Below are 27,984 nucleotides of genomic sequence, written 5' to 3'. Positions count from 1 at the left end.
ATATGCCACAGAGTATAGCTGGAGTTTTTTAGATGGTCAACATATCGCATCTGCTTTAGGCCTGTGAGTCTTTTAGTGAGGTATTTCTGTGGCCTTTCCAGCTGTTGCAGAAGTCTTGTGAGGTACATATCAAATGGGGCATTATACTCTATAATGGGTCTAATGAGGGATGAGTACAGTGGGACAATGACCTCCTTTTTTCTGGATGAAAAGCTCTTAGTGATGAGGTGTGCCATGTAGAAGGATTTCCTGACTGTTGTGGCGATGTGGTTATCGAAAGTGAGACCACTGTCCACTTGTGTCCCTAAGTCTCTCATCACACTTTCGATGTTTAGCTTCCTGCCACCTATGTGGTAGTTCATGGGTACATGTTTTTTTCCAAAGGGGATAACTATTCATTTCTTGGCATTAAGCTTGAGCCCATGGCTCTGGCACCAGGCATCTGTTTCTGTAAGGCCCTTTTGTAGAATATCCACATCATTTGGGCGTTCAATAATGGCTCCCAGTTTGCAGTCATCTGCAAACTTTGTTAGCCAGAGTCCCTTAGTGTTGGCCTGTACTTCAGAGAAGTAGATGCCAAACGAGATGCCAAACGAGAGTGGTCCCAGGACTGAACCCTGAGGTACTCCAGTTGTCACTTGTCTGGAGCTGGATTTGGAGTCGGCTACTTTTACAGTCTGGGTTCTGTCAGTAAGCCAGTTGGCAACCCATCGAGTGACGTAGGGATTTATGCCCAGCTTAGTAAGTTTATCTGTGATTCCAGAGTGGGGGATGGTGTCGAAGGCCTTGGCGAGGTCCAGATAGGCTGTGTGGACCGCCTTACCCTCATCCACAGCTCTGGAGACCGATTCAAAGAAGTCAGTCAGATTCAGGAGACAAGATCGGCCCTTCACAAACACAAACTGGGTGGGGTCCAGTGTCTGAAGGTTGCCAATGTCTTTGTTTATAAGTTCCATGATAATGCGTTCCATGCCCTTACAGATCAGGCTTGTCAGACTGATGGGATGGTAGTTCCCGGGATCCAAGGTGGATCCTTCCTTGTGGAGTGGGATAACTGTAGCTGTGTGCCACTCAGTGGGCATGAAGCCTGAGGTGAGGCTATGATTAAACATGACACTTAGGTGGGGTGCCAGTTCATTTTGTAGTTAATGTAGTACACAGCCTGGGATGTCATCTGGTCCCATGGATGCTGTATTCTTAGCTTTGGAGAGTGCTGTTTCTACCTGTGTGGCTGTGATTATTGGAATTTGGCAATCTTTTGGTATTGAGATGGGCCCTTTAGGGGGTGAGAGGGGAGTGAAGTTGGCACTAAATCGATCTGCCAGGATATTGGCAATATCCTTGGGATCAGTATATTTAATGCCATTCTGTTGTAGCTCAGAGCAGATCTGAGCATTGCTATTTAGATTCTTGACATAATTATAGAATGCCTTGTGGTTGTCTTTGGAATCTTTGGCAATTTTATTTTCATAACTAGCATTTGAGGATTTTATGAGGGATCTCAGCTTCTTACTGAGGCTTGTGAGGGAGTTTTTTGCATCCTGGGATTTTCCTCTTTTCTGCAACACTTTCTTCCTTCTGTTGTATAGTTTATTTATAGCAGGAGACCACCAGATTAGCTTCCTTTTTTTGGAGAAGAGCATCTTGGTTCTATTTGGGATGGCATGATTCATGCATGAGTGGATGTGCTCGTACAGTGCCTTAGTGTAGGATTCTGCAGTTGAACTTCCAGATCCCATCTGCATGGGTGTTGTGAAGTTTGTCACTTCTGACTTCAGTAGCATGAAGTTGGCTTTGGAGAAGTTTTTTAAGGAGGTTTCCTTACTGGGGGTGGGGGTGGGATGTGGATGTGAAGGGTAATTTGCTTATGGTCAGACCAATGAGGGGGTGTGACCACTGGTGTGGAGCATCTATCTCCCATGTTGGTAATGACCAGGTCTAGGATATTGGAGCCCCTGGTGGGACAATGGATTAGTTGTTGTTCAAAATAAATAAACTTATTGTCAAGAATTATACGTATTAAAGTCTGAAACATTGTAATACAACAATGATTCATCTTTGTATTAGTACACAAAAATTAATAGAACCATGCAAGTCCGACTTCATATGGAATGACTAAGTACAGATATTTTAAATCTGTTGCCACGAACACCAGATTTTCCTGAAATAATGAATTAGAAATCCTACCCAAAATATCCCATGAATCTTTAAACAAATATGTAATGTTATTAATAACACCAGTCAGATGGTAATCCAAGAATTTGGCTATTCTATAAGTTTTAGAGGATTTTGCATCCACAGTTGGTCATTGGGAGGATCTGTTAGATTTTTATGAATCTTAGATATAGTGGGTTCCTTGGGTTGGGCATAGTGAGAAATTCAAATTCATCTCCTGTAATATACCCATTCAAAACTAATTCCTCTAAAAAGGAATCAACTCTATTACAAAAAAAATATTTCTCTGATTAATAGACACCTCTTCATGTGTGTTGTTAATATTTTCAGTGTCTTACTAACGTAGTCATAAGAATTCATAACCACAAGACCCCCACCCTTATCTGATTTCATGAGCCTTAATTCACAGTTATTAATAATGTTTTTTAATAACTTTCATTCATCTGATAACAAATTACTTGTATGCAAAGTTTTATTATTATCAAGAACCTGTCTAATGTCATGCTCACACATCTTTTTAAATAAAGAACGCATAAGAAACAATGGGGGATTAAATATACTACTATTTTTTTTTTTTGCATACACTATTTTAACCAATCCAATGTACCATGTTTTGGGAAAAATACAAAGCCAAGTTCAATTTATGTGTATACAACTTCAAATCAATCAAGGTATCACATACTCTAGCCATCCTAGCTGGAACAAAGGTAAGTCCTTTTTCAAAATGATTTGCCCACTGTTCATTGACATCAGCACCACTATAGTTATAAACTTTAAAATCGTGCTGAGTGTTAATAACAACAGTAAGTCTTTCCACTATCACTAATGTCCCCTCTGATTCCTTTTCCTCCTCTCTGGGCCTGAAAGCCCTGATTCCAATTGTTCTGTTTCACTCCCGGGTTTGTTGACAATGGCCAAATTGTTCTTTCCGGATTCATTAATCGTTCCGATTTCCTGAGATGGGATACTCTGAAGGGGATTCCCCTTCAAAGTGGTTTTGTGATTTTCATAGTTCCCATCAGTGACACCAGAAGGCTCATTATTAGTATTAATAAAATTAGTAGAGTTAGACTGAAGAAAATACTCATTTGGCCCAGAAAGCTTAAATCAAGCAGGATGTAGAAATGCCTTACACGTTTCATAATTATTTGTATCTCGTTACAGTTTTTTCAGCTTTTTATTTTTAACCTTTTAGAACCCCCTTTAATTGCTGTGCATAGTCTGAAGCATTACATCAGTTGTTAGCATATTGTCCAAAGTCATAATTTCACCATTCAATAAATCCATTTGTTTAACATTAAATTTAATTGGTTGGCCCATAGACCCTATCTTTTTCAAGGCATTCTCATGTCAAAATGTTTTTGAAAGGAATACTGCATAAGAGATCTCCTAGAAAACTGATGGCTTCTCCTTGGGACCTTAATTTTGTTTTAGAAAAACTAAGAGTTGCTCCATTTGAACCAGCTCACCTGGCTAACTTGAGATTCATAATATGGAAAACAGTTTTACTGATTGCTGTGACTTCTACAAGAAGAGAATCTTCTTTTATGCCTAAAATGGTATCCAAGTGTACTTTAAACCAAACCATCCATCTCCCTCTGTGCTTCCATGAATCCAAAATGAGGGCAGAAGGATACTTCATACCTTGGATGCCCACAGACAACTTTGGTACTATTCTGATAGAACAAAGTATTTTGAAACTTCTGATCTGTAGTTCATTTCTTGTGAATGTAAGAAGAAAGGGCAACCTGTGTCAAAGCAGACTTTTTTCAAATGGTTGTCTCAGGCTATTCCACTTTTATTTATTTGACATTTGATTACCAGGAAAGTCTGACTAGACATTAAACCACATTTTCAAAGGAGAGCTGGGGTGAACAGCTCTGTAAAACATGCCACAAACTATGTATAACCCTGACATTATACTCCTAACCAAGACCTGGCTCAAGCCCCACATTAAAGATACCATCATAGCCCCTCCTGGCTGCAACATCCTTAGATGGGACTGAATAGCTAAAAGAAGCCAGGGGCATTGCCCTACTTTACAGGCACAACCTTACTCTACAACAAATACGTAAAGATATCCCGACTTTCGGCTATGCAGAAACCCTGTTTGCAAATATAAAATTAAACCAGCAAAAACAACTCAACATTATAGGTGTCTACTTACCACCAGGTGACAATATTGCCACCCTGGAGTCCATTTTACATTGGACTTCCACCTCCCTCCCTCAGGAGACACTTATCCTAGGGGACTTCAACACTGATTGGGCCTGTATCACTGCATCCCCCCAAAGTACCACTTAAACCTATTTTACTTCACACAGCTTATCCAAACCCCCACCCTTATAGACAAAGCCACCAAAAAGAAATCCATATTAGACTGGATCCTAACCAACAAGCTTTAATCTGCCAATATATCTGGTATGTTACCTGACTCCCTCAGTGATCACCTGTCCACATTCATACTAAGACAGCACACAGAACCCATAAAACTCCCATCCTACTTTCTATCCATAGTTCCAAAAATTTCCTACCAGACCAATTCATCAACGCCTTAAAAAAATGAATTGGTCACCTCTTAAAACTCTACCATTAGATGAAGCCAAGGAGTACTTTAATACTACCTTCTTAGGTATCCTTAAGCTTATGGCTCCACAATGTATAATTCATACAAAAACCAGCCCAGCTCCTGGATCTCAAAGGACACAACATCCCTACTCAAACGAGACATAGCTTGGACAACCTGGTGTACCAACAAAACAAGCACAAATTGATCATACTTCCTAAAGCTCAGAAACGAAGCAAAAATGCAAATATGTGATGACAAAAACGTTATTATATCCAGCTACAAAAAACTCACAACAACAATCCACAAAAATTCTGGTCCACAATCAAACACATTCTCCAACCAGCCAAAATCACCTCCCCAAACCCTAACACTGAAGGTGATAATGATATTGCCTCCCAGTTTAATGACTATTTCAACTTCTCCATCCAAAAGTTATTCAACAATTTCCCCACTACCAGTACAAATACCCCCAAAATACAAAACTGTCACCATAAGACCAACTCCCAATTCTCTCTTAAACCAGTTCCAACTGACCTAATTCATAAACACCTTGCCAAATTGAAACCCACCACTCTCACTGCTGATAAACTCCCCACTGATTACTCAGGGTTGCTGCCTCTGCCATCACCTACCATATTTCCATACTCATCAATAGATCCATAGCTGAACACACTGACCTCTCTCTGCGAAAAATTTCTTATGTCATCCCCCTACACAAAGGTGGTTCCTCGACAGAACTTAGTAATTATCGTCCCATAGCTATACTCTCTCCCCTATCAAAAATCTTAGAAAAATGTGTATACACCTAACTACTGAATCATCTTCGTCAATATAACCTGCTAGCAAATTCCCAACATGGATTTCGGCTAAACCATAGTACCATCTCTGCCCTTATATCCTTTACTGACCAGGTCAATCAATAAAGAAATCTCAGTGGCTTTTTATCTGTTGTCTTCCTAGACCTGTCAAAGGCATTTGACATGGTATCCCACTGCAAATTACTGTTGACTCTCTCTGAGCTCAATCTGGATAACTCCTCTCTACTGTGATTTAAAAATTCTCTGTCCCTCCGGTAACAAGCTGTTAAATGGCATAACTCTCTCTCCCCTCTCCTCCCAGTGGGACAAGGTGTTCTGCAAGGGTCCAGTCTTGGTCCCTTACTATTTTCCATCTTTACCAATAACCTCCCCTTGGATACCCAACAAGCTAATATAGTATAGTATGCTGATGACACCACCCTTATTTACTCAGCTCCCTCTCTACAATTACTCCAAGACAGAACCCAGGAAGCCTTCACTACTATAGAAAAATGGATGAATTCTTCCCAACTCATAATAAACCCATCTAAGACCCAACTCATGATCTTCCACCCATCCAAAAATTTCACCCCTACCTCTCCATTCTCAATAACATCCTCCAACAATACCCTTATCACACCAGTAACTCAAGCCAAGCTACTAGGTGTAACTATTGACCAAAACCTAAAATTCGACAAACATATAGCACTAACCATTGCCAAAGTTCATAAACAAACTAGGTTCATTTTACCGCTGCAAGAGCTTCCTCACATAGGAATCCCGAATCACTATCTCTCGTACCCATCTAATCTCCACCTTACTATATGCTTCCCCAGTTCAAACTAACCTAAACAAATCTGACCTTCTGAAACTATCTACCTGCTACAATAAAATATCAAAATTTGCAACCAATACTTTCGTTTTCACCATTGCCTCCCCCTAAGACAACTAGGATGGTTAGAACTCCCTAACCTACTAAAATATAATCAACTTCTCCTGACCCATCAATTGCCATACCAACCACATAAAATACCGGCCCTCTCTGGTTTGCTCACCTTCCATAATACTGTGCGTCAACTAAGATCTTCCAATTCCGCTCTACTGACTGTTACCAATTGCGTATATAGCTCAGGCCAATCTCTTTATTCCTATGCAGTTGCTAAGGCCTGGAATGCTCTACCCCCTGACATTAGATGTCTAAATAGTAAACATACTTTCAAATCCCTACTAAAAGATCTCCTGTTCAAAACTTGGATATGTTCCTGTACAGAACCAGACTAATTTCACCTGTTCCTGACTTTCAACATCCCTAGATCACAGATGTACTGTGTAGTTTCACTTAGTGCATAGTACTGTGAACCAGGTGTTTAGGCCACCTTTATAGTTATGATTTCTAGTTTATGACCCTATTTGTCTATTGAAACTTCTTTTTGAATTTATGTTCAAGCAATTGTATATTTGTTGTATAATATTTTGTTTAATTTCTTTCTCAATATTCTAACCACTGTATGCTGCATCATTTGTAAAACTCTGATTTTAGTCCTTTTATATGTTCTATGCTCTTTGTACAAAATAGCTACATTATATAATTTTTTATTATTTTTATTATTTTTTTATATTTTTTTACTGGAGCTTTTCTCCCCAGGCCTCAACTAAAAATGGTCACCTTTGGTCCAGACGGACTAACCTGGTAAACAAATGGAAAATAAAATAAATAAATTGATAAAGTTGGAAGCTGTTTTTGAGAAATGTTAGAGATTTGGGGAGAAATAATAATAGCTTGTCTTTATTGGGATTTAAGAAGAGTTGGTTTTCACAGAGCCAGTGTTCAATGAAGTTGAAGGCCTTTTAAAGTAATGGAGTGTAAATGAGGAAGAGTGTTTTTATGAGCAAATGAGGCTGATGTCAGCTTGTTGGATGAGGGAAGCCTATTCTGAGTATGTATGTAAGTTGTTAATAAAGATGCTAGAGAGAAGGTCTGAGGATAGAACCTTTGGGCATGTTGGTATTAACTGGGAGAAAAGAGGAGTGTGTAGGGAGCCATTTTACAGATTGTTGCTGGTGAGAAAGGTAGCTAGTGAACGGGCCAAGTATTGTGTCGGACAGACCAAGTGCAGGCATTTTAGAGAGTAATTTAGAGTCAGAGACTGTGTTAAAGTCTTTGCAGAGATCTAAAAACCGGGATGAGATCACATTATTATTTCTAGCTTTGATGATGTTACCTAAGAAGGCAACCCATTGGGTACATGTTAGTAGATTTTCTTGAAAAAGGCATTATAAAATTTGTTGATGTATGCACTTTTCTATAATTTTAGAGGGTGTGTGTGTGTAAGATAGTGAAAGGCCTAAAGTTTGTTATTTCAGAAGAGTTACCACCTTTGTGAAGAGGCATAATGTAGAATCTTTTTCCAGAGAGATGAGCCATGTGATTCTTAAATGGTTCTATTAATCAAGATGGAGACTGGATAAACAAGGGAAAAAAGCTGTAAGCTTCAAGTATTCTGTAAGTAGGTTGTCAATTGAGAATGAGCATTGCTTGAGCTTACTGAGTAGGTGTTTTACATGTGAGGCTGAGACAGTTTTTAGGGAGCAAAGAGGCTTATTGGAAATGGGAACCACATCAGGGACATGGTGAGCTTGCAGAGGATTTTGTGTTACAGTAGCAGTAGAGTGTATAGAATGAGAGATAAATTTATTAGCAGTTTCTTTGGTAGAGATATCTGGACAGGGGTTGGGGGCAATAGGAGTTCCAGGGAGTAAGATTTTGTTAATAGAGGACCAACATTTCTTTTCTTTCTTATAGTGTATTTTTGGATCTAAGCAATGCTGTTTCTGTCAGCAGTGATTTGAGTTTTAGCAAGGTTATGGAGATACTTAAAAATTTGAAAGTCAGCAGAAGATGTGGTTCTTAGCCAAGTTAATGTACGACTAGTGTGGGGTAGCGAGACAGTTTGGGCAGATTTAACATGTTTTCTTCTGATGGGGGCAAGGCTATTTTTGAGACATTGTGAATTGAATTTAAGTACGTCATCCAGAGGTAAAATGTAAAGACTTGACCAGTTAAGGGATTGAAAAACATTGCTGAAAACATCAGGTTTGAAGTTTGTGAGGTTATGGCATCCTTAAGAAGTTGATCTTTAGAGTTGTGGTTTCTTAATCTCTGTTCATAGATGGGGGATAGTGGCCACTGAGTGGTAACTTTGTGGTTATTCCACCCACAACTAAACAATTCCAGGTATGGCCAAGGCACATTCTACAAGGGTCTTGGCTTCATATATTGCTTTTTGGAAAGTGTTGAACTTGAAGTATTGTAGAAGCAACAACTTGGTTCTCTATACATATTTTTATAAAGCACTACAAACTAGATGCCTTCTTCTAGGTCTGGCTTTGCTAGGACCATTCTCCCAGATGCCTTCTTCTAGGTCTGGCTTTGCTAGGACCATTCTCCCAGATGCCTTCTTCTAGGTCTGGCTTTGCTAGGACCATTCTCCCAGATGCCTTCTTCTAGGTCTGGTTTTGCTAGGACCATTCCCCCAGATGCCTTCTTCTAGGTCTGGCTTTACTAGGATCATTCTCCCAGATGCCTTCTTCTAGGTTTGGCTTTGCTAGGACCATTCTCCCAGTTGCTCTAAGCTATGGCAATCTGCCATTATAGCTTAGGATACTGTAGCAGTAATCAATATGAATAATATAGTACAGCTGTCTAAATAAACTTCCCATAACAGTAGATGGTCAAATGATCACTGCTGCAGTAGCAGATTCCTTCCTCCATCCCCTTTGTTTATTAGTGAGTTTTTTATGCAAGGGCGTGGACATTTGTTTTTTGATGCTCTTAGAAATGTCGTCCCAGGGTTCAGCCTCCCTCTCTCAGTTGGCATGAAAACATGGTAGGGCTTTGCACCCAAACCTGTCTTTTTAGTCGGCTTAGCTTGAGCTGATTAATGGTTAGGGTGCATGGAAGAAGCAGTGACATTTTGGAAGCTGTCTGGTTGTAATATCCTATGCAAGATATAACCCATATAGCTTAGTCTACTGCAGCAATGATTATTCAATCATCTGCTATTTTAGTAAGTTTACTCGCACAATTATACTTCATCTTCAGTGCCCAGGCAACCACAAAATGGATAAACAACCAAAGCAGGGATTTAAAAAATATATAAAAAAAATTGGGCACAAGATTCTCCCACAGGACCTGTACAATCTGTGTCTCATGTGCCTGAGACCCTCCCATTTGGACAGTGACTGCTTAATTTGTAGAAATTTTAGTTCCTGTGCGCTTGCAGGCAGAAAAGGTAAACGATTTTGAAGAGTTTACTCAGTACAGATATGGCAGCGACAGTGCCTTTCACATGCAGGACATGAAGAAGTCTTCCCCAGGACACCCGCACTGGGGAAAGAAAAGCAGAAAAGACAGGTTGAAGGCTCACATCTTCCATTCTGGAGAAAGTGATACCTCCTAAAGCACCTAGGGATGCTTCTCCTTCACCCAGACAGAGAACATCTACTGTAGCCACCGCAGTCAGGTCTTCAGCTCCTCCCCTACACAAGGCTTCTAGTGCCAGTGAATCAGGCCTGAGAAGGAGAACAAGTAGTTTCTCTGCTTAACAAGAGCTGTTTATATTGATGCATTCCAGTCTTGCCTCTGTTTCATCCTTTCGCTCCTACAGGTCCCTTAGTAGTTCAACACCTTTAGATTGGGAGCAAATGATGTTAGTCTTTGACAAGGCACAGCTTTAGTATGGTGTCCTTTTAGTTCAGCAGGCTCAACATCAGGGCAAGAAGTACCATTCATGATCCTTGAAGCTATTCCTTCTCTGGACCCATCTTAGTACCAGCAGTACTTACTACTGAGCTGTATGCCCTTGCAATCATGGACAATATGGCCAGAGCCTTCTAAGAACTGAGTCTTCATAGGATGTCAATTGAACAGTCTGAACCAAAATGGCAAAATTACCCCTAGAAAGAATGTTGCCAGTGACCTCAGAAGTCTTAAAGCTATGAAAAGAGAATCAACCTTCTGTCGCTGCCATACTCATGGTGTTGGGGCTCATGGCATATTTGATTCCAATGGTTGCTTACACGCATCTCAGTATGTGGGTCTTGTCTTTGACTCTTCAGAACCAGTGAGGTCAGGCTTCACAACCCTTGCATCACAGGATCAAGATTTCAAGAGCCTGCAGCAGGAGCCTACTTTGGTTGATGGAGCCACACAATCTTTCAGCAGGAACGCTTTTTGACAAACTATATACAAACACCACATTGACCACTGATGCATCCATTTTGGGGTGGGACATTATCAAAACAAGATAGTCCACAGAACATAGACTTCACAAGAAGTCCTTTTGCACATCAGTATTCTTGAAATGAGAGCAGTCCTCCTAGCACTGCAGGCATTTCAGGACTTTGTCCCTTGGAGTGCAGTATCCATACTCTCAGACAATATGGCAAAGATATGGTACACATACAAGCAAGGAGGAACATGGTCTTATCCCTTGTGCATAGAAGCTATGAGGGAAATGGGCTGTGTCGACATGCCTGTTTCATAGAGCAACTCATACTGGGGTCATCCAGTGTTATAGTGGACAAACTAAGCAAACAAATTCTGCTTTCATACGAATGGTCTGTAAACAACAAGGTTGCCTTCAGCATTTTTCGGAAGTGAGGAAGACCCTGCTGAAATCTTTTTGCTTTATCTTGCAACACCAAATTACCATGCTTTTTTGGCATTATTCTTCAGACAGAACAGTCCCTAAGAGATTCATTCTCCAATGACTGGCCCCCAGGTCCCCTGTATGCTTTTCTTACTCTTCAACTGAAACCCATTTTCCATTGGAAAGCCAGAGAATGCAAAGTATGAGTCATTCTCATACTGACATTCTGGCCTTACCAGCTATAGTTTCCCATAGTGTGGCCTCACCTCAGAAAGAAACCCCCTTTTTCTTCTGCAGAGCCAATCTCTACTGAGGTATCCATCAGTGAGCCTCACCTGGGCATACACTCCCTTCATCTAATTATATAGTTTCTCCACTTCCAGCAATGTCCAGGAGATATTTGTTCCCTCCAGATCTAATTCATCTGATTGCAGCTTCTTAGAAGTCCTGTACAAGAAGGATTTACAAAGGTAGATGGAAAAAGTCCTTGATTTGGGCTTCAAAATACAGTGTAGTACATACGTCAACTTATTTTGTAGCTTTACTTATCTTTTTTAACAGAAATTTTCAATCAAGGAGCAAGTTATCATCAATCTCAGTTCATTTGGCAGCTATTTCTTCCTTTTTTGATGGTTTCAGACCACTTCTTTTGCTTCCCTTAAAACCTGTAAAGCATTTATTAAAGGAATTTTTCATTGCAGGCATCCCTTGATAAAGCCATCTCCTTCTTGGGATCTTAATTTCATTCTGGAAAGATTAACCAAATCACTGATTGAACCAGCAGGTTCTGTTCCTTATGTTGTTGTAATGGAAAACTGATTTGTTGGTGGCAATTACTTGTGCAAGAAGGATTTCTGAGCACCATGTTGTGTCCTCTCAGCATCATGACATTATCTTTCATCCTGACCATCAAACTAATATATCCTTTATGCCAAGGGTGGCCATGCAGACTAACTCACACCAGTCTGTACATTTACCAGTGGTCTTTTTATGATATGACACTAAAGCAGATACTGGCTTCACTTTCTGGGTTTGTATAGACACTTAAACTACCTTATTGAATTGTGTTGGATTGTATAATACATTGTTACACCTGTGCAAATCAATCCATGGCCACATGAGTGAAAGTGCAGTCGGTGAGGGCTCAGGCTACATTGAATGCTTTTCCACATTAATTGAAAAAGTGCTACTTGGTCAGCTCTACAAACCTTTGCTAAACATTACAGCCTTGGTACTCTCTCTCTCTGGAGCTAGAGCTTCCTTTGTAGCAACCATTCTAAAAGGTTAGTTGGCTTAGGCTATCCTACGTTACCTGGAGACTCAGTGCAGTGGTTTCAGTGTCTGGACAGGACTTGAGAAATACACAAGTTATGCATTTACCAGAACACTAGATTTCTGTGGTCTCTGTCTAGACACTAGAGCATCCCTCACCTCTTTTCCCCTCCAAAATTGTCACTGCATGAAGGATCTGTAGTGAGACAATGTCTGCCTCTTTTTTTTTTTTTTTTTTCTTTTTTTAGTATTTTGTTCATGGAGATTCCTGGCAGTAGAAACTTGTGATAGTCTACCATTCAATCTGGAGAGTGCCTGGAGCTAGGGATTAAGGGTAGGGGAGGAGCTTGAGCTTGTCGGGGTTTTATTGTTGGCACTAAAGGTGACCTGTTCAGTGGTGCCATTGTCTGGACAGAGACCAGAAAAATACAGCATTCTGGTGAGTACATAAGTTACGTGCTGCTCAGTAGGAAGGTCCTTAGAAAAAAGGGTATCTTCCATCACATTCAGCTATACCTCTCCTTCACTCAGAGTCCTCCTGCAACAAATAACCTGAAGTATCATCTGTTTAGGCAGGTTCATTTACTTCTTCGTAGTGTTCTGTGGTGACCTTTGATGTCGCTGTCATTAACCCCGTGCTTCTCATTTTTACATAAGGTTAGGCTATCACATTAACATTAGTCAGTTTAACAAGCTCACCTTGCTTTGATACTTTCCCTGTGCATGTCTCTTTCTTATGTCTTAACTCTTATTTTCAAGCTTCTTTATGTACTTATCCTGTGTGACGATTAGAATTGGATGATAAGCATTTAAACACTCTTAATATTCATAATAATAATTTGTGTGAAATACATTGCCTGCACTTTAGGGCTCATTTTGCTTTAACAAAATCATAGAAAATATCTTTAGTTTGGACTCTTCTGACCAGCTTTGCCACCTTTTTTCCTCCTTTCTAGTCACACTGCCTCTTGTATATACAGTGACTTGCCATAGCATTGATGCAGTGTAGTGTTAGTCCACCTTAACTGCTCCAAAAATAAAGGTCAGGGGGTACAAAAACAAAATAGAAGCATTTACAAAAGAGTGTAATTTTAAGGTGGCAATGTTATGGCATTGCACTTCATGTGGGACACATCATTACTAGTAAACAGGGTACACAAGAAGGGGAGGGCCCTACTGAAAATTAAATTCTCTGCTTATGATATTGTGAAAGGCACCCTAACTGTTACATAGCAAAGTGTTTTGCAAAGATTGTTCCTACTTTTTAACAGTGTAAATAATAGATTATCATATTGCTGGTACAATATGATCCAAAAACGGCTATAAGCCCCTGCACCCCCCACCCTGCTAATTATATATACTAACTCTTTCATTGCAATACAGTGAGGAACAATTAAATTCCTCAATTCCCACTATACTACAATCATATCTCTCAACTGCCCAGATTTTTGCTTATTAGTTTTGGTCAGTTCCTCACAAAATTTGTATTTATCTGGCAAATCACTGAGGATTGAAGTTACTGAAAATGATAGATGTTTGAATTTCAAACTTTATATCCTTCAGAAAATGCATGCTAATGCAAAACCTATTATACTATCAACTCTCTAAGTTTTTAAGAGTGATACTTAAAATCTGTGCCTGAGTTTGATCCTTTGCCCCCCACCATTATTTCAGCCTTGTCCAGATTTCTAGTGCTAGGAGGTTGAGAGGTATGATCACAGTCTTGCGCTGAATAAAATCTGGTACATGTGATCACTTGATTTTTGATAATTGTTTAGGCTTTTTTTTCCCTTCGACAGTTGATACCCTTACCAATTGTCGGCAACCCATGGGTGTAGTTTAAAAAAAAAAAAAAGAAATACCCAGGAATCAAAAAGCTTAACAATGACACAAAATAATTGAAAAAGAAATAATGGTGACATGTCATTGCGCATACACTAAAAGAGAACCTTGGAACATGCAGTTTTAACCTCCAACACCACCTACTAATTATGTATTCTAACCCTGATATTACACAATATCTTGGAAAGGTCATACTCCCAACCTCGAAGACTGTGCACTCTCATTCAACTGTCGACAATCTGTTTTATCGACCAAAGCGTGTCAACAAAACTTTAAACACTATTGACTTGATCAAGGGCCATTTGATATATATATATATATATATATATATATATATATATATATATAGATATATGAATGTATGTTAAGCCATTGAAAATAAATGCATCAAAAGGCAACTGATGAAACACAACTTGCCGACCAGACAGCACCTTATCGAAAATATGTAAAAAAAGTGTAAGCCCCTCCTGCATCCTCACACTCTCTTGCTAATTAGATACACCAACTCTGAGATCTCACTACAGTGGAGAAAGGGTAAGTTTCCTGATCCCCACTGTACTTCTATTTCACACAAAAACACAGATGGCAAATATGATCAGCTGATTTTTTTTATCAGCTGTGATGGTGCTTTTCCGGGTTCGGCAAGATGACTTTTGGCAACTTGACTGTAACCTATATACATATACAAGCTTTACTTTGATTCATATTTTGTTGTTTTACCTTTAGTTTCACTTTTGGTTGTAAGAAAGGGATAGGTTTTGGACAGGCAAGTTCTAGCCACCACAAGGGGCCTACACAGCTATAAATTTACACAAACTGCAGAGAGGAAAATTCCAAGCGTATCAAAACAATTCTGCCTTGGTTTGTGATTTGTTGTGGAGTTGACTGGTAAGAGCAGTTTTGTTTGAATTTATATTGCATTTGTTATCACTATTTTTAACTGTTTGTAAGTAGGAAGAGAGACTGCTTATTAACAAGCTTTACTTTGATTCATATTTTGTTGTTTTACCTTTAGTTTCACTTTTGGTTGTGAGAAAAGGATAAGTTTTGGACAGGCAAGCTCTAGCCACCACAAGGGGCCTAGACAGCTAAAAATTTACACAGACTGCAGAGAGGAAAATTCTGAGCATATCAAAACAATCCTGTCTTGGTTTGTGATTTATTGTGGAGTTGACTGGTAAGAGAAGTTTGTATTTCTTTTTACTGTTAAAAGGAGGTGTGACTGAGAGCTATAGTGAGCAGAAGCTACTGCACGACGTAAAGAAATTACAACTTATGTCTGGCTGGTAGAACTTGTATGGTCAGAACAACTTTATTGTATTTGATTATGTTGCTGGATATTGCTGGTGTAATTTTTGTCATTGAAGTTGATTTAAGTTCCTTTGAATTCTTTGCTACTGACTTTGTGGAAGTTTTTTCCTTTGCAATATTTTATTCAATTAAAGCTGAATATGGATTCCTTAAATGAGTATGCAATTAATGGTTTCCTAATGCACAAGTATCTTGAAACAGTGTAATAAATGCTATGTATATTTAAAGGTAACAGCTGATAACACTGGTGATCTTTGTTCCTCGTGTCAAAAGTTGGATGATTTGTTTAATATTGTTAGAAGCAAATCTCGACTTAATGATGATGCGTGCACATGTGCAATTGGCATGGCTTGTAGAAGTGTTGTATCATATATTAATGACTGGACTGATGAACTAAATAATGTTAGGCAGGTTGGGACTTGAAACCATATATCAGCATGCATATGTTGAAAATAGATCTATTACCACCTATAACATGATGTTCTATAACAATATAATAACAGCTATGAATGAAAAATTGTGCTGTGATGTGATTTATGTAGATTTAACTTCAGCATTTGACAGGGTAATGCACAAAACACTGATCAATAAATTAGTACAACTAGGTACTGATGTACTATTGATAAGATGCATAGCTGCATGGCTTACAAATAGGACCTGGCAAGTATCATACACCAACTGGACAGGTGAAATCCTTTGTTACAGTCAATGTGTTCCACAGAGCTCTGTACTAGGCCCTTACTTGTTTAGATTGTATCTTTCAGACCTTACTTTTTCATCTGAGGTGCTCTATAGTCTATATGCTGACGACCTGAAATTGGGTAAACTGATTACAAGTGTTACAGATAAGGCATGTCTGCAAAATAATTTGACTAAATTAACCATTTGGACACAGGAGAATAATATGTTGATAAATACATCAAAAACTAAGCATATGAGATTTGGGAGACATAAATTGAAAGGTGAATATTTAATACAGCACACAGTGATTGAAACTGTAGACTCATTTAAGGACTTGGGTATATGGGTAGATTCAGCTGTGAGTTTTTCTAATCATATCAACCAATTGGCTAATGATAGTTATAGAAGTATAGGTTGTATAAAAAGATTTATAAAGTCTAGGAAATCAAACATAACAAAGTCATTGTTTTGTTAGTTACATTAGACCAAACTTGAGTAGTATGGAATAACAATATGGAAACCCTATAGGAAAACAAGCATGAATAAACTGGAAAGAGTACAGCGGAAATATACTAAGGGCATCCATGGATGTGAAAATCTAAGTTATTATGAAAGACTAAAATATCTGAACTTGTACAGTGTCTCTTACAGATATTTAAGAGGAGATCTTATTCAGGTATAGAGGGCAGTTAGGGACAACTACCTCTGGGAATGTTTGGGGTTATCAAAAAGTACTAGAGAATAACCTATGCAGAAGATTCTATAGGAATAAGAAGTGTACTAATTGGTTCTCTGACAGAGTAGCTGATGCTTGGAACAGACTACCAAATTACATTAAAGAAAGTACTAGTTTAGATATTTTTAAGAACAGCCTGGACATTTATTATGGGAACAAGTGTTTTAGCATATTGGAAGCTAGAAGGGCTTTAATGCCCGTGCTTGAAACATTTGTTTGTATGTATGTATGTATGTGTGTATGTATGTATGTATATTGCTTGAATGATCACAACACAGGCAGTTCGAAAAAAAAACACACTTTTGCACACTATCACATATGCCTCCCCACACACACACACACACACACACACACACACACACTGCTAATTCAATCAAAATGTGCTCACATCCATAGACACACTCCATGGAATCACTCTAGACCCCCTCCCCCACACATACGCACACCAACACCACATAGACAAATACAGCACAGCAAATACAACTCTCATAAACATACAAATATTATGCAGGGCAGCTTGTCACCTGCACCATCCACAACCCTGCTACTTCATACTTACCAACTCTGAGATTGCACAGTAGTGGAGCAGGGTCTTATTTTCAATCTGCACTGTACTGCAATTTTGCACAAATAAAAGCCAGTAGCTGTAGATCATCTGAGCAGCATCTGCAAGAAATCTTCCTTTGGATGGAGTATAACACAAATGAAAACATTCGACCATTTGTGCATTTGATCAATTGACTGGAACCCGCACACGCATGTACATGCACATACATATAAACATGCACACACACACACACACACACACACACACACACACACACACACACACACACACACACACACACACACACACACACACACACACACACAGAACGTGCATGCAACTCTTGCTAATTGCCAGAGTTAGGAGCAAATATTCAGCAAGTTCAATGCATATTAATACCCTTTAGTACATTCTCTGTGTTTTTAAGGATTGCCATAGAGATCTATATTTTCGCACATTTCCACTGTGGAGCATTCTGATTTAGCATGGGATAAACCATCTTTACTGGGGTGATTATAATACTGAGGTTTATTGTTCCATTGCATGTTGGACTTGTAGTGGATGACAGCAACTTAGTTGGAAGTAGTCATAAGATGCACAACAGAAATTTCTTTCAACTAGAGATTTTTAGTGTTAAGTTACAGTCTTTGGAGACAATGGGATTGTATCTGCAGAGAGTTCTGTACCTCTTTAAGATGAAGGTGACCAGATGTCTGAAACTTTAAGGTTCCAATTAAAAATGTTTTTGCTTTCTTAGCCTTATAGAGACATTGATATCAGTTTTATCTAGTATAAGTTTTATTATTAATATGAAATTCTGAGTTTTCTCAAACAAGAAATATTTTTATTAAGCCATCACTTATGACAGAAGCAATCATACATTTATATAAATGAAAACAAATCAAACTGACACAATCCTGGTTGCAAGCATTTTACATCACAAACCATAATGACACACTCACAGTTGCAAAGATTGTTCATCACTTATAATCTACCCAATTATTTCAGTCAAACGTTATATAGCTCATTTAAATCCTGCTTTTTTTAAACCTCATTCCTCCCCTGTATGTATTGTTCCCACAATTCCCATTTTTTTCGATGTAGTTTGCACCTACCCTTTTCTAAAGATCTCAATTCCAGTTGTTTTATCTCTCTTACTATATTCACTACTTCTAGTATAGTTGGTTTAGATTTTGATTTCCACTTCCTAGTAATTGCTTTTTTGGCACCCACCATAATTAGACATAGCAAGGCCTTACCATGTGTAGGCAATTCTGATTCTATATCATAGCTTACAAAAATTATCTCATTCATCACACCAATCTGCCCACTCAACATGTCTGAGAATAATATCCCACAAGGAATCTTTAAAGTCTGCCAACTTACCACACTCCCAGAAAATATGTTCCTAATTATCTGTTGTCACACCTCCAACATTTGCTGTCTACCTGAGGAAGAATCATCTGGAGTCTACTTGGGGTATAAAAATACATATGTAAATATTTCCAAGCAAAAATCCTAAATTTTCTACATTTTGTTGCATATGTGGGAGACACATGCATATGTGTATATGTATACATATATATATATATACATATATATATATATATATAATCTCCTCCCATTGTTTCTTTGTGAATTGCTTATCCAATCTCTTTCCCAATCCTTTCTAACCTCCTCTGATTGATTTTTGTAGTTATCATGTAATATTTTATATGTTCTACTAGTTATTCCATTTTTAATGGCAGCTTCTGTTCTAAATTCTCCTAAAACCTCTACCAGTGCTGGTCTTTCATTTAGAACCCCCTATTTCTTTCTCTTTGTCTATACTCTGATATCAATATTTGATAGTGAAGGCAGTCTAACATGCAGTCGGAATAAATTCTTGGCATCTTCCCATTCTATCATCTTTTCCTCTCTATTTATTTGCTCCCAATACCTTGGTTCCTTTGCCGGTTGTCTCCAATAACTTTCAGCCCCCTCTTGCCTGTTGTCTATATCCCTAATTGCAGTCATCCTTATCGTCAGAATCTCCTTTCTACATTCCACTGTTGGCTTAGTTTTTGGGATACTTTCTGCTTCTTTATGGATATAACATTTTTTATTATTTTTATTCTCCTTAATGGCCTGCATCAAAAACTGCAGTCTCTCCTTGTTTCTTGAGCTTCCCCTGGTTTCATCATCATCTCTTTCCACTTTGAATTATAGTTCTCTGTTTGTGTTATGTATAGGAGCCTTAACTTTGTAGCTCTGAAATACCCTTTTAAATAGAGTAATCCCAATCTGCCCTGTTCTACTGGAAGAATCAGTTTATTCCACTTGACTCTTGCCATCTTTCCCTCCCAGATAAGGTCCTTCAGCTCTTTATTAATTGCTATCCACAAATTCTCCTCTGGTTGATAAAAATATATGAAATTTTGAGTTTTAGCTGTTTACTGTTGTTTTTTCAGATTAGTCTGATTTTTTTTTTTAAGTTTTAATAACATTACTGAATAATACTAAAAACAGATCTAGTTTTACACGTATCTCTGCTGACTTAAGCACTGATGCTCAGGTACAAGACCTCAACTGAACCCCTGGGACTGTAATCCAGTACAAGTTTCTAGAGAAGCTGGGCACTTACCTCGCATAACTAGTTTACACCCTTTTCTAGGCTGTGTATAAAACCATCAACATGTTAGACTACTTGAATCAAGTTACTTTAACTTAGCCAAAATTAGACCACAGTTCAGAAAAATAAACAAATTGTTTGGCGAGATCTCCATGGGGCACATATTGAATTTCATTGTTTTTCTGCTTAACAGCCTTTAGCACCCTCTCACCTCATTTGATGGAAATTGATCAAACCAAAATTGTGCCTTTCTGTTGTGTATAATGCTTGAGTTACCTGCCTGACCAAAGGAGAATGCTTGTTGTAGATGTTTGTTGAGATAGATAGCTAGTCATTCAGTCCTTCTAGGATTTTACTTAGACCATCATGAGAGGACTGCTGGGCTTTTGAGAAGCTTCATTATTTAAGACAACCTCCCTGCATATACTGTATGATGTGTACTCTTAATTCTTCCTGTTTTGGCCCCCACAACATCCCTAAGAAACATCTCCATTTTCCATGTTCTGTCAGTGGCTTGTCTCTAGAAAAGGATCTGAGGTGAGACATTTAACAATATTTATTATGTTGTTATTATTTTCTTCCCACACCACTTTGATACATAAGCTTCAAGAGAAACTACAACTTGAAAATAATTAAAACCAAAACTCTGCAGTCACAGATTTAACAAAAAGATTTCTTAAATTATTAAGTTTGTCATATCAAGCTTACTTATGAAGGAAAGAGTAAAAAATAGAATAAAGAATAGTTAACTTGAAAATTCTCAAGAAGCAGTTAGTATGAAGAATTGTGGCTCTGAGATAGTATTTTTCTTTACTAATGTTCTAACCATATCATGCTAGGTAATGTTTTCCTAATGTTCTTTTTTCCTAATGTTTTGACTTTGTTCCTATTTTTTTAAATTAGGTTTGTCAGCAATACAAGAGTTTTCGGTTTAAAAGCAGTGTCGAGGAATTAAATGGAATTTGCTCTGTGCTGAATTCTGATTTAAGCAAAAGATATAATTTCACTCCTGTTGAGCTTGGTAAGTTGCTTGTGAAAGACTTGTTTATTTTTTTCTTGCTAGTAGTGGCCATTTGTATTTTTAAATTCATTATATCCCCACCTTGAATAAACTTCCAATTTCTATATAATTAAATAACTATCTAATGCCTGTAATTATTCATTTATTTATTTTTAATGTATATGGTCTTTGTTAACTAGATAAAACCCAGTGGACTGAGGAATAGGGGCAGTTCACCAAAACACAGTTATCCTTGCTTCACACGTGAAGAAACATTGGGCATTAGGAATTATAGGGCAGTACACCAATAATGCCCAATAACCAGTGTAAAACAGACCAAATAAAAATAAAACTGGTAGCAACAGAGGAACAAACTGGTTTAGCGTAAGATAATTTATTCAACGCTTTCATCCGTAAGACTTCATCAGAAGTACAAATCTTCCTTTCCATTCACATTCTTAAATACTAAAACCAGCCTCATGAAATGTAATTAAACACAACCAATAATCAGTTATATAAATTTATTCACGTTAAACCAGTTTGTTTGTTCCACTGTTGCTACCATTGTTAATTTTTATTTAATTATAGGCCAGTACATTAACATGGCATAGAGCTCAATCTGCACAGACAGACAATACAGTAATGATAAATACCACGAGTAAAAAATAGTTATGAATGGAAAGCAGTGAACCTTCATAAATGAACCATAATGACGTAGCTGAGAGTGAACAAAAAAGGTTAATCTGCACTCCTTGTACTGTATTGTGCTAAACTCATAAAAAGAAAAAAACAGCAGGTAGAGTGGGCCCTCAGTCATACTGGCAAGGAGGCAGTGCACGCACTGAAGGAAAAACAATAAAAGGTGGTGATAAGGAGCAATGAAAGGGTACCCAGCAAACACTTTACTGAGTAATTAAAAGGGGGACAAGGAGTACAGGAAAGCAAGAAAAGGGGAATAACAGGCAGAGGACCACACAGTAGGAACACTGTAATGTGAAGCAAGTTGGGGGAACACACACAGAAGAGAAGAGGAAAGGATGAAAAGAGCAATCAGGGAGGAATGGGGGAGAGGTCAGGTATATAGCTCAGAGATGTGACTCACAGACAGAGGTGGAAATAGACACAAGTAGGTGAAGACATGGGCAACACATAAACAAATGATAGACCAGTGGCTGTGTCTAGGATGGGGATGCAGGCTGCTTGCCATTCATCCCAGTGGGATATTACTGGGACCTAGTAAGTGGTGGTTCTGGGTCCAGTGTACTGGTGGTAATAACTGTTCTTACATTTTGTGGCCTGATGACAATGGTCAACTAGTCCAGTGAGCCTGTTGATGCTGCAGGAGGGATTGCTAATGCCAACCAAGCAGGTCATTATCCAGTCATCTGTAGCCTCCACTGTGCACGGTAGCTCCAGCACTGATAAGACCAGTGAGTGGGGTGGTTTGTTACCTGTCTGGGGCAGGTCAGATCCCCTTCTAGATAAACCACTCTCATCCTACTTACTGGCCTCCGTCACAGCCTGGACTGTGGTGTCAGAAGGCTGATACTGGCAAGCTTACATCTCTGATGGATCATGGAGACCTGCAGAAGGGAGACAAAACTGGGAAACATGACACTAGAATTGTTATGGCAGACTTACATTTGGAAAGGACTATAGATGCTAGTAATACCACCGTGCTTAGTCTGTGCTTTCTCATATGTGAAACAGTCAGTTTTACTGAAAGGTGGATTTGAGCCTTGTTAATATAAATATGGTGCAAATTGCAGCTTACTAGTGATAATTACAGGTGCTCTGCTATTTTGAATGCCAAAGCGGATTCTTCAGCTAACTCACATTCTGCTTGCAGAGAAGCTACACAGACATAGGAGAATGTTCTCAAGATGTCTACATAGGTATATATATTACTATGGTGAGAAATATATGTGCAGTATCACACACAAATAATTGTCTTCCTTTTGAATGCTGCCTCTATCTGAATAGTTTTGTGAATGACATTACTGGGCAGGTGTTTCAGTGTTATAACAGGCACTTGTAACTGTACCCTTTTGCATTCAAACATTATTACAGAACAGTCTCCTCCCCCATCAGCCAGGCAACCCTACCCTTTGTAACATCAATGCTTTTGATGTATTGCACTCATGCCCCTGCTCACAGACACACCTTAGGGAATGGCAGCTCACTTACACAAAACAACTACCACCTCAGCAGCCATGCAGTCCCTATGAAGATCATATTAAGTCCACACACTATACCTATCCTGGCCTACCCAGGAATATACACTTGTGACAATCGACATTCACTCTGGGTTGGGATAGCAGAGGGTGAAAATTTCAGCCTCACAGTGCTTACTACAAGCACTGAGGACACATGGGAGGCAGCTGTTCAGTGTGGGGGCCCATCAGCTCCTATGTGACATTTTGCGAGAAACAGTGGTATATGATGTCATTACTGTGGGCGGCAGAAGCTGCCACCACACATCAATGTTGGAAGTGTGTAATGATACAAAGGGCTGCAATGAAGGCATGTAAGATACCAATAAAATGGATGATAACAGTGTGTGGCCCTCTGTCAAGCTACACACTCAGAGGAAGAATCCTTTCTTGTGTTCCTGCATGATGATAATTATAGGATAGGCCTCATATCCAGTGGTATTGACACAAGTTCTGGGGGTGACTAGATGCCTTGTATCTCAAAAACTAAACACTTACAGAGACAGCCATGCTTACTGCCACTGAGTGTGAGCGAGTGCAACACTACATGCAGTAACCACCTCCTTTGTTCTTTGTAGGTACAGTGGGAATACATACATACAAACAGTGCCACAGGTAGATGTTCAGACTTGACTAAGGAACTATAGCTGCCTGTAGCATGTACAAGACATGTGGGCCATAGATCACATGTTTTTTATGTGCTTGCATTAAACAGGATAACCACCTGTATGTACTGTGACACCTGTAGAAGCTGGGCAACAGCAACAGGCAGAGGTCACTCCCTTGCCAGGGTCTGATGTTAACACTAACATGCACATTGAATCACTCCTGGCTCCATAGCACACATAATGGAGTTCTTACTGTGACTCATTAATGGGATTTTATTAATGGCCCTGGCACTGGAGGAACCAGTCAGGGAGTTGTGGAATGAAGGGTTGTGGTCTATTTACTGCTCTGGGGGGGGGGTTGTACACACTTGGGGGCACAATGAATCAGTGCAAAAGACCAGGAGAAGCCACCACTCATGATTCCCATATGGAGAATGCCCCATTGGGAAAGTGAGGTATGGCCTCCAAAGACAGCATGTTGCATGGTCTCCCCCAACTAGTTCTTGGCAGAATGCATGCATGGAATTTGGGCCAGCAGGTAAAAAAGGCCAAAGCACACCTGATGGCTGCCTGAATGATGGCTTCTCCTGTCTGTCACCACAGTGATAAGGAATGAATGGGTTCATAGGTCGTTAGGGGTTTGATGATCAACAGGCAGCAGGGGCAAAAAAAATGCACTTTGAGTTACAGGGCACATTGACATGTCCATTTCACTCCTGAGTGGGCATACATCCATTTGCTAGGATAACAAAGCTTTATCTTCCATTCACACATGCACACAACAAACCACAGAGTGAGGCATATTGACTGTCCACCCTGAGGAAGGCCTCCACCTACCTAATTGTGTCCTAGGAGGAGCAAATGAATTCACTGCTCCTGATATTCAGATACATACGGTAAGGAGGCATAGTGGTGCGACACAGCATTGTCCACCATCCCACCCACCCTTTGACATGTATGCAGTTCTCAGACTTAATTGACAAATATGCAGACCTGTAATCCAGGAATAATCCAATACTAGATACACTCAGAAATGGAGAGACATAATGTTGTGTGTTGCCTTCAATGGGCACTTGATGCCTGCCATGACAATGTAATGCCGTTCCAACTCCATGGTGGACCAAATGGCTGTAATGGCCATCTCCCTCAGAATGTTAGCCAGTGCTGCCATCAGTGTCCTACACCCCATCTCATTATGGCCTCTGGCCACAGGCATATGGGGAGGGTGGCCTAATGGTTAAGGTGTTTGCCTTACAAATACAAGGTGCAAGGTTTGAGTCTCACAAGGGATAATTGGCTAGGCTTAAAATGGCTCGCAAGGGCAGTTAGCTTAGTACTAACCTATGAACCTATGAACCTATGAAACATAGAAAGACCATCACAAGGTACACAGTGTGCAGCTGCTGAGGTTGAAGTACTGCCATCCTAAGTTAATGGTAGTGTCAGCCATGATGCAGGCCTACTTGGGAGGGCCACTTAGTGTGAGAGCACCATATGGTCTATTTCCATTATATTTATGTCCAAGGAACAAATGGGCTTGCATGGCCTTCAGAGTACCAAGTCCATATTGCTGGGTCCCTTAATGCCTCTCCCACAACCCCAACTGCAGTCACTCTTTTTCACAGTCCTTTAGTACCATTCCCATCCAAACCACTGAAGAAGTCATATTTGACATAGGTTGTTCAATGTGTCTAACACTCCTCCCAGTGAGCCTCATCTCCAGCTATGGTAATCTGTGGTCCCCATTCCCTGGTAGTGCAGACTACCATATGTCCAAGTGTCCCCCAGGCACCTGTGCAAATGGTGATGGCTGTGATATATGCCACATACATATTTGTACAGTATTACTGGAGATGTCTGATGCACAGTGTGACTTGACCATGCACTGTCCAGCATAGCCATCAGATAACATTGTTTCATCATTTTTTCTGTGTGACATGACACTACCATTGTATACATGTCTTGGCCCACAGAGATGGAATAGATGTTGCTGCTTTGATGTATGCTGTGCAGTGTGGAGTAGCTGATGATTCTTGCTGTCTTCAATCTGTGTTGCTGCTGGAGGGTGTTGAGGTGGTTGTTGTTACTGTGTTGCTGGAGGGGCCAGGGAATGCTGCCTTACCATCAGGTACCACCTGACACTAAATAATGTTGTGTAGAATGCAGTATTCCTTGAATGTTTGGCAAGCTGTAGTGGATACATACTGGAGTGCTCCCCAACAGATATATCCAGGCAATGGAACTGTGACTTTAACAGGTCAAAAACATGCTCAGCCATGTTTCTAGTTTGCGTATGGGATATGTTGTACTGTTGTTAGCCATACCTTGTGCATTCCATATGGGAGTCATTAGCTAAGACTCCAGGAGGCATAGATTGTATTACCTGTAACACATTAGGGAAGGGGAGAATTGAAGGATAGTGTTCTGGACCTTTTACATGGTTGTGGCTATGTAGCTGCTCCAGTTTGCCTGCACTTATCTACTAGGTGGCCCTGTGGGATAGGTACTTGCAGGAAGCAGTGATACAGATGACATACACTGCCAGAGTGCTGTGTGGACACATTGTTAGTCCCTGTGTGTCATACAGTTCCTGGCAGCTGATGGAATGTTAGTTCTTCTTATTGATGCAACACTGTTCATGGACACTTGGTGCAGCTTTTATTGCTACACAGGTGGTATTTGTAGCTCTCAGCTTTTTGGGGAGGTGGACAAAATTATAGATGTCACACATTGTGGTTTAGCTCTCCCCTGGTGTATTGGGAAAAGCCTGTGTGTTTATCCACACATAGAAGCAATGTATTGAGGGATTTCCTGAGTATTCTATGGGCTGATGTCTGTAAAATATTCTGGTTGTCCCCATTTTGTCTCTGAAAAGTTACTGTAGCCAGTATGGTAAATGCTTTACATACCTTGTTATTCACCAGTATAGGAATTCCATGCATCCCTCCTATTCCATACAATATTTGTACCTACATACAGCCATTCCTGGACATGTCCATTTGGTAGCTGGTGTGAGGTAATCCTCTATATCATTTTCTTTAGCACACGTGGTCTCTTCACACACCACAGGAACCACCATTTGTGATAAATGTATGCTGAGTTGCAAAAGAAGATGCTGCAGCCAAGGTTTTATTTGCAGCACCAGACTCTCTTGCTGTGCCCTTTGCCTTTACACTCTGACATCTACACTTGTGTAATGATGTTCTTGATGACTACCAGCTGTGACTTGGCCTCCCTTATCCTCAAAATTCCTTAATTTGCATACATCATTTTTTGCACCTTTTGGCCTATTACCATGTAGCACAACATGGTTCTATGAATCGCTGCTCTCATTTTTGGTGCAAGATCATGACGTGCACTTTCAATAGTCTAGGAATGCCCCCCATAATCCTATCCAGTCTAGTCACCTCAATGTAATAAGTTTTATCAGGTTTTCATTAACTGGTGTAGCTTTAAACACATAATCCTCTCTAGTAGACACATTCATGAACAAAAGAACACAATTTACAACAATTATCCCACTTTTGATAAAATGTTTTCTACAAACTGTACTCCACCCATCATCAAAATTACTTGTTTCAGGACTAACATAGGAATGCTGTTTTTGTTGCCCTGGGAATCAAACGTAGGTCTGCAGGATGAAATGCATTCATAACTCATTACTAATTTTCTAACAGGAGCAGAATTATGGCTCAATGTACAAAATATCAACAGTAGCTTAAGATATGGAATGGATTAGTTTAATGTTTTCATAGCAATGTTAATTCTTAGTCAGGCTTTCCAGTGGGGCATAGGGGAGGCTTTAACACTCATCCAATGTGTCGGAATATGCATTTAAATGTGCTATAACAAAAGCCTCCCTCCCAATAAATATGCAGCCTGAAATTTGTGATATTAAGGTCCAGGGAACTGGGGAAGGATCAGTCGTGGGGGTGCATGAAGGTTAAATTATTCCTTGATGTACAAATTAA

General features: G+C 39.5%; 1 protein-coding gene across 1 annotated transcript in view; it reads left to right on the top strand.

The window, feature by feature from the left end:
• The window catches only part of ITGAE (integrin subunit alpha E), a 1,198,231-nt gene that overhangs the window by 288,708 nt on the left and 881,539 nt on the right, over positions 1–27,984 (top strand). Inside the window, exon 5 of the mRNA XM_044054873.1 lies at positions 21,096–21,213. Within this exon, the coding sequence (XP_043910808.1) occupies positions 21,096–21,213 (118 nt within the window). The remainder of the gene's footprint in view (positions 1–21,095; positions 21,214–27,984) is intronic.

Source organism: Protopterus annectens, chromosome 13.part0 (genome assembly GCF_019279795.1).
Source record: "Protopterus annectens isolate FY-2018-M chromosome 13.part0, PAN1.0, whole genome shotgun sequence".
In the NCBI taxonomy this organism is placed as follows: Eukaryota; Metazoa; Chordata; order Ceratodontiformes; family Protopteridae; genus Protopterus; species Protopterus annectens.
This window is presented reverse-complemented; position numbering and strand designations above follow the sequence as displayed.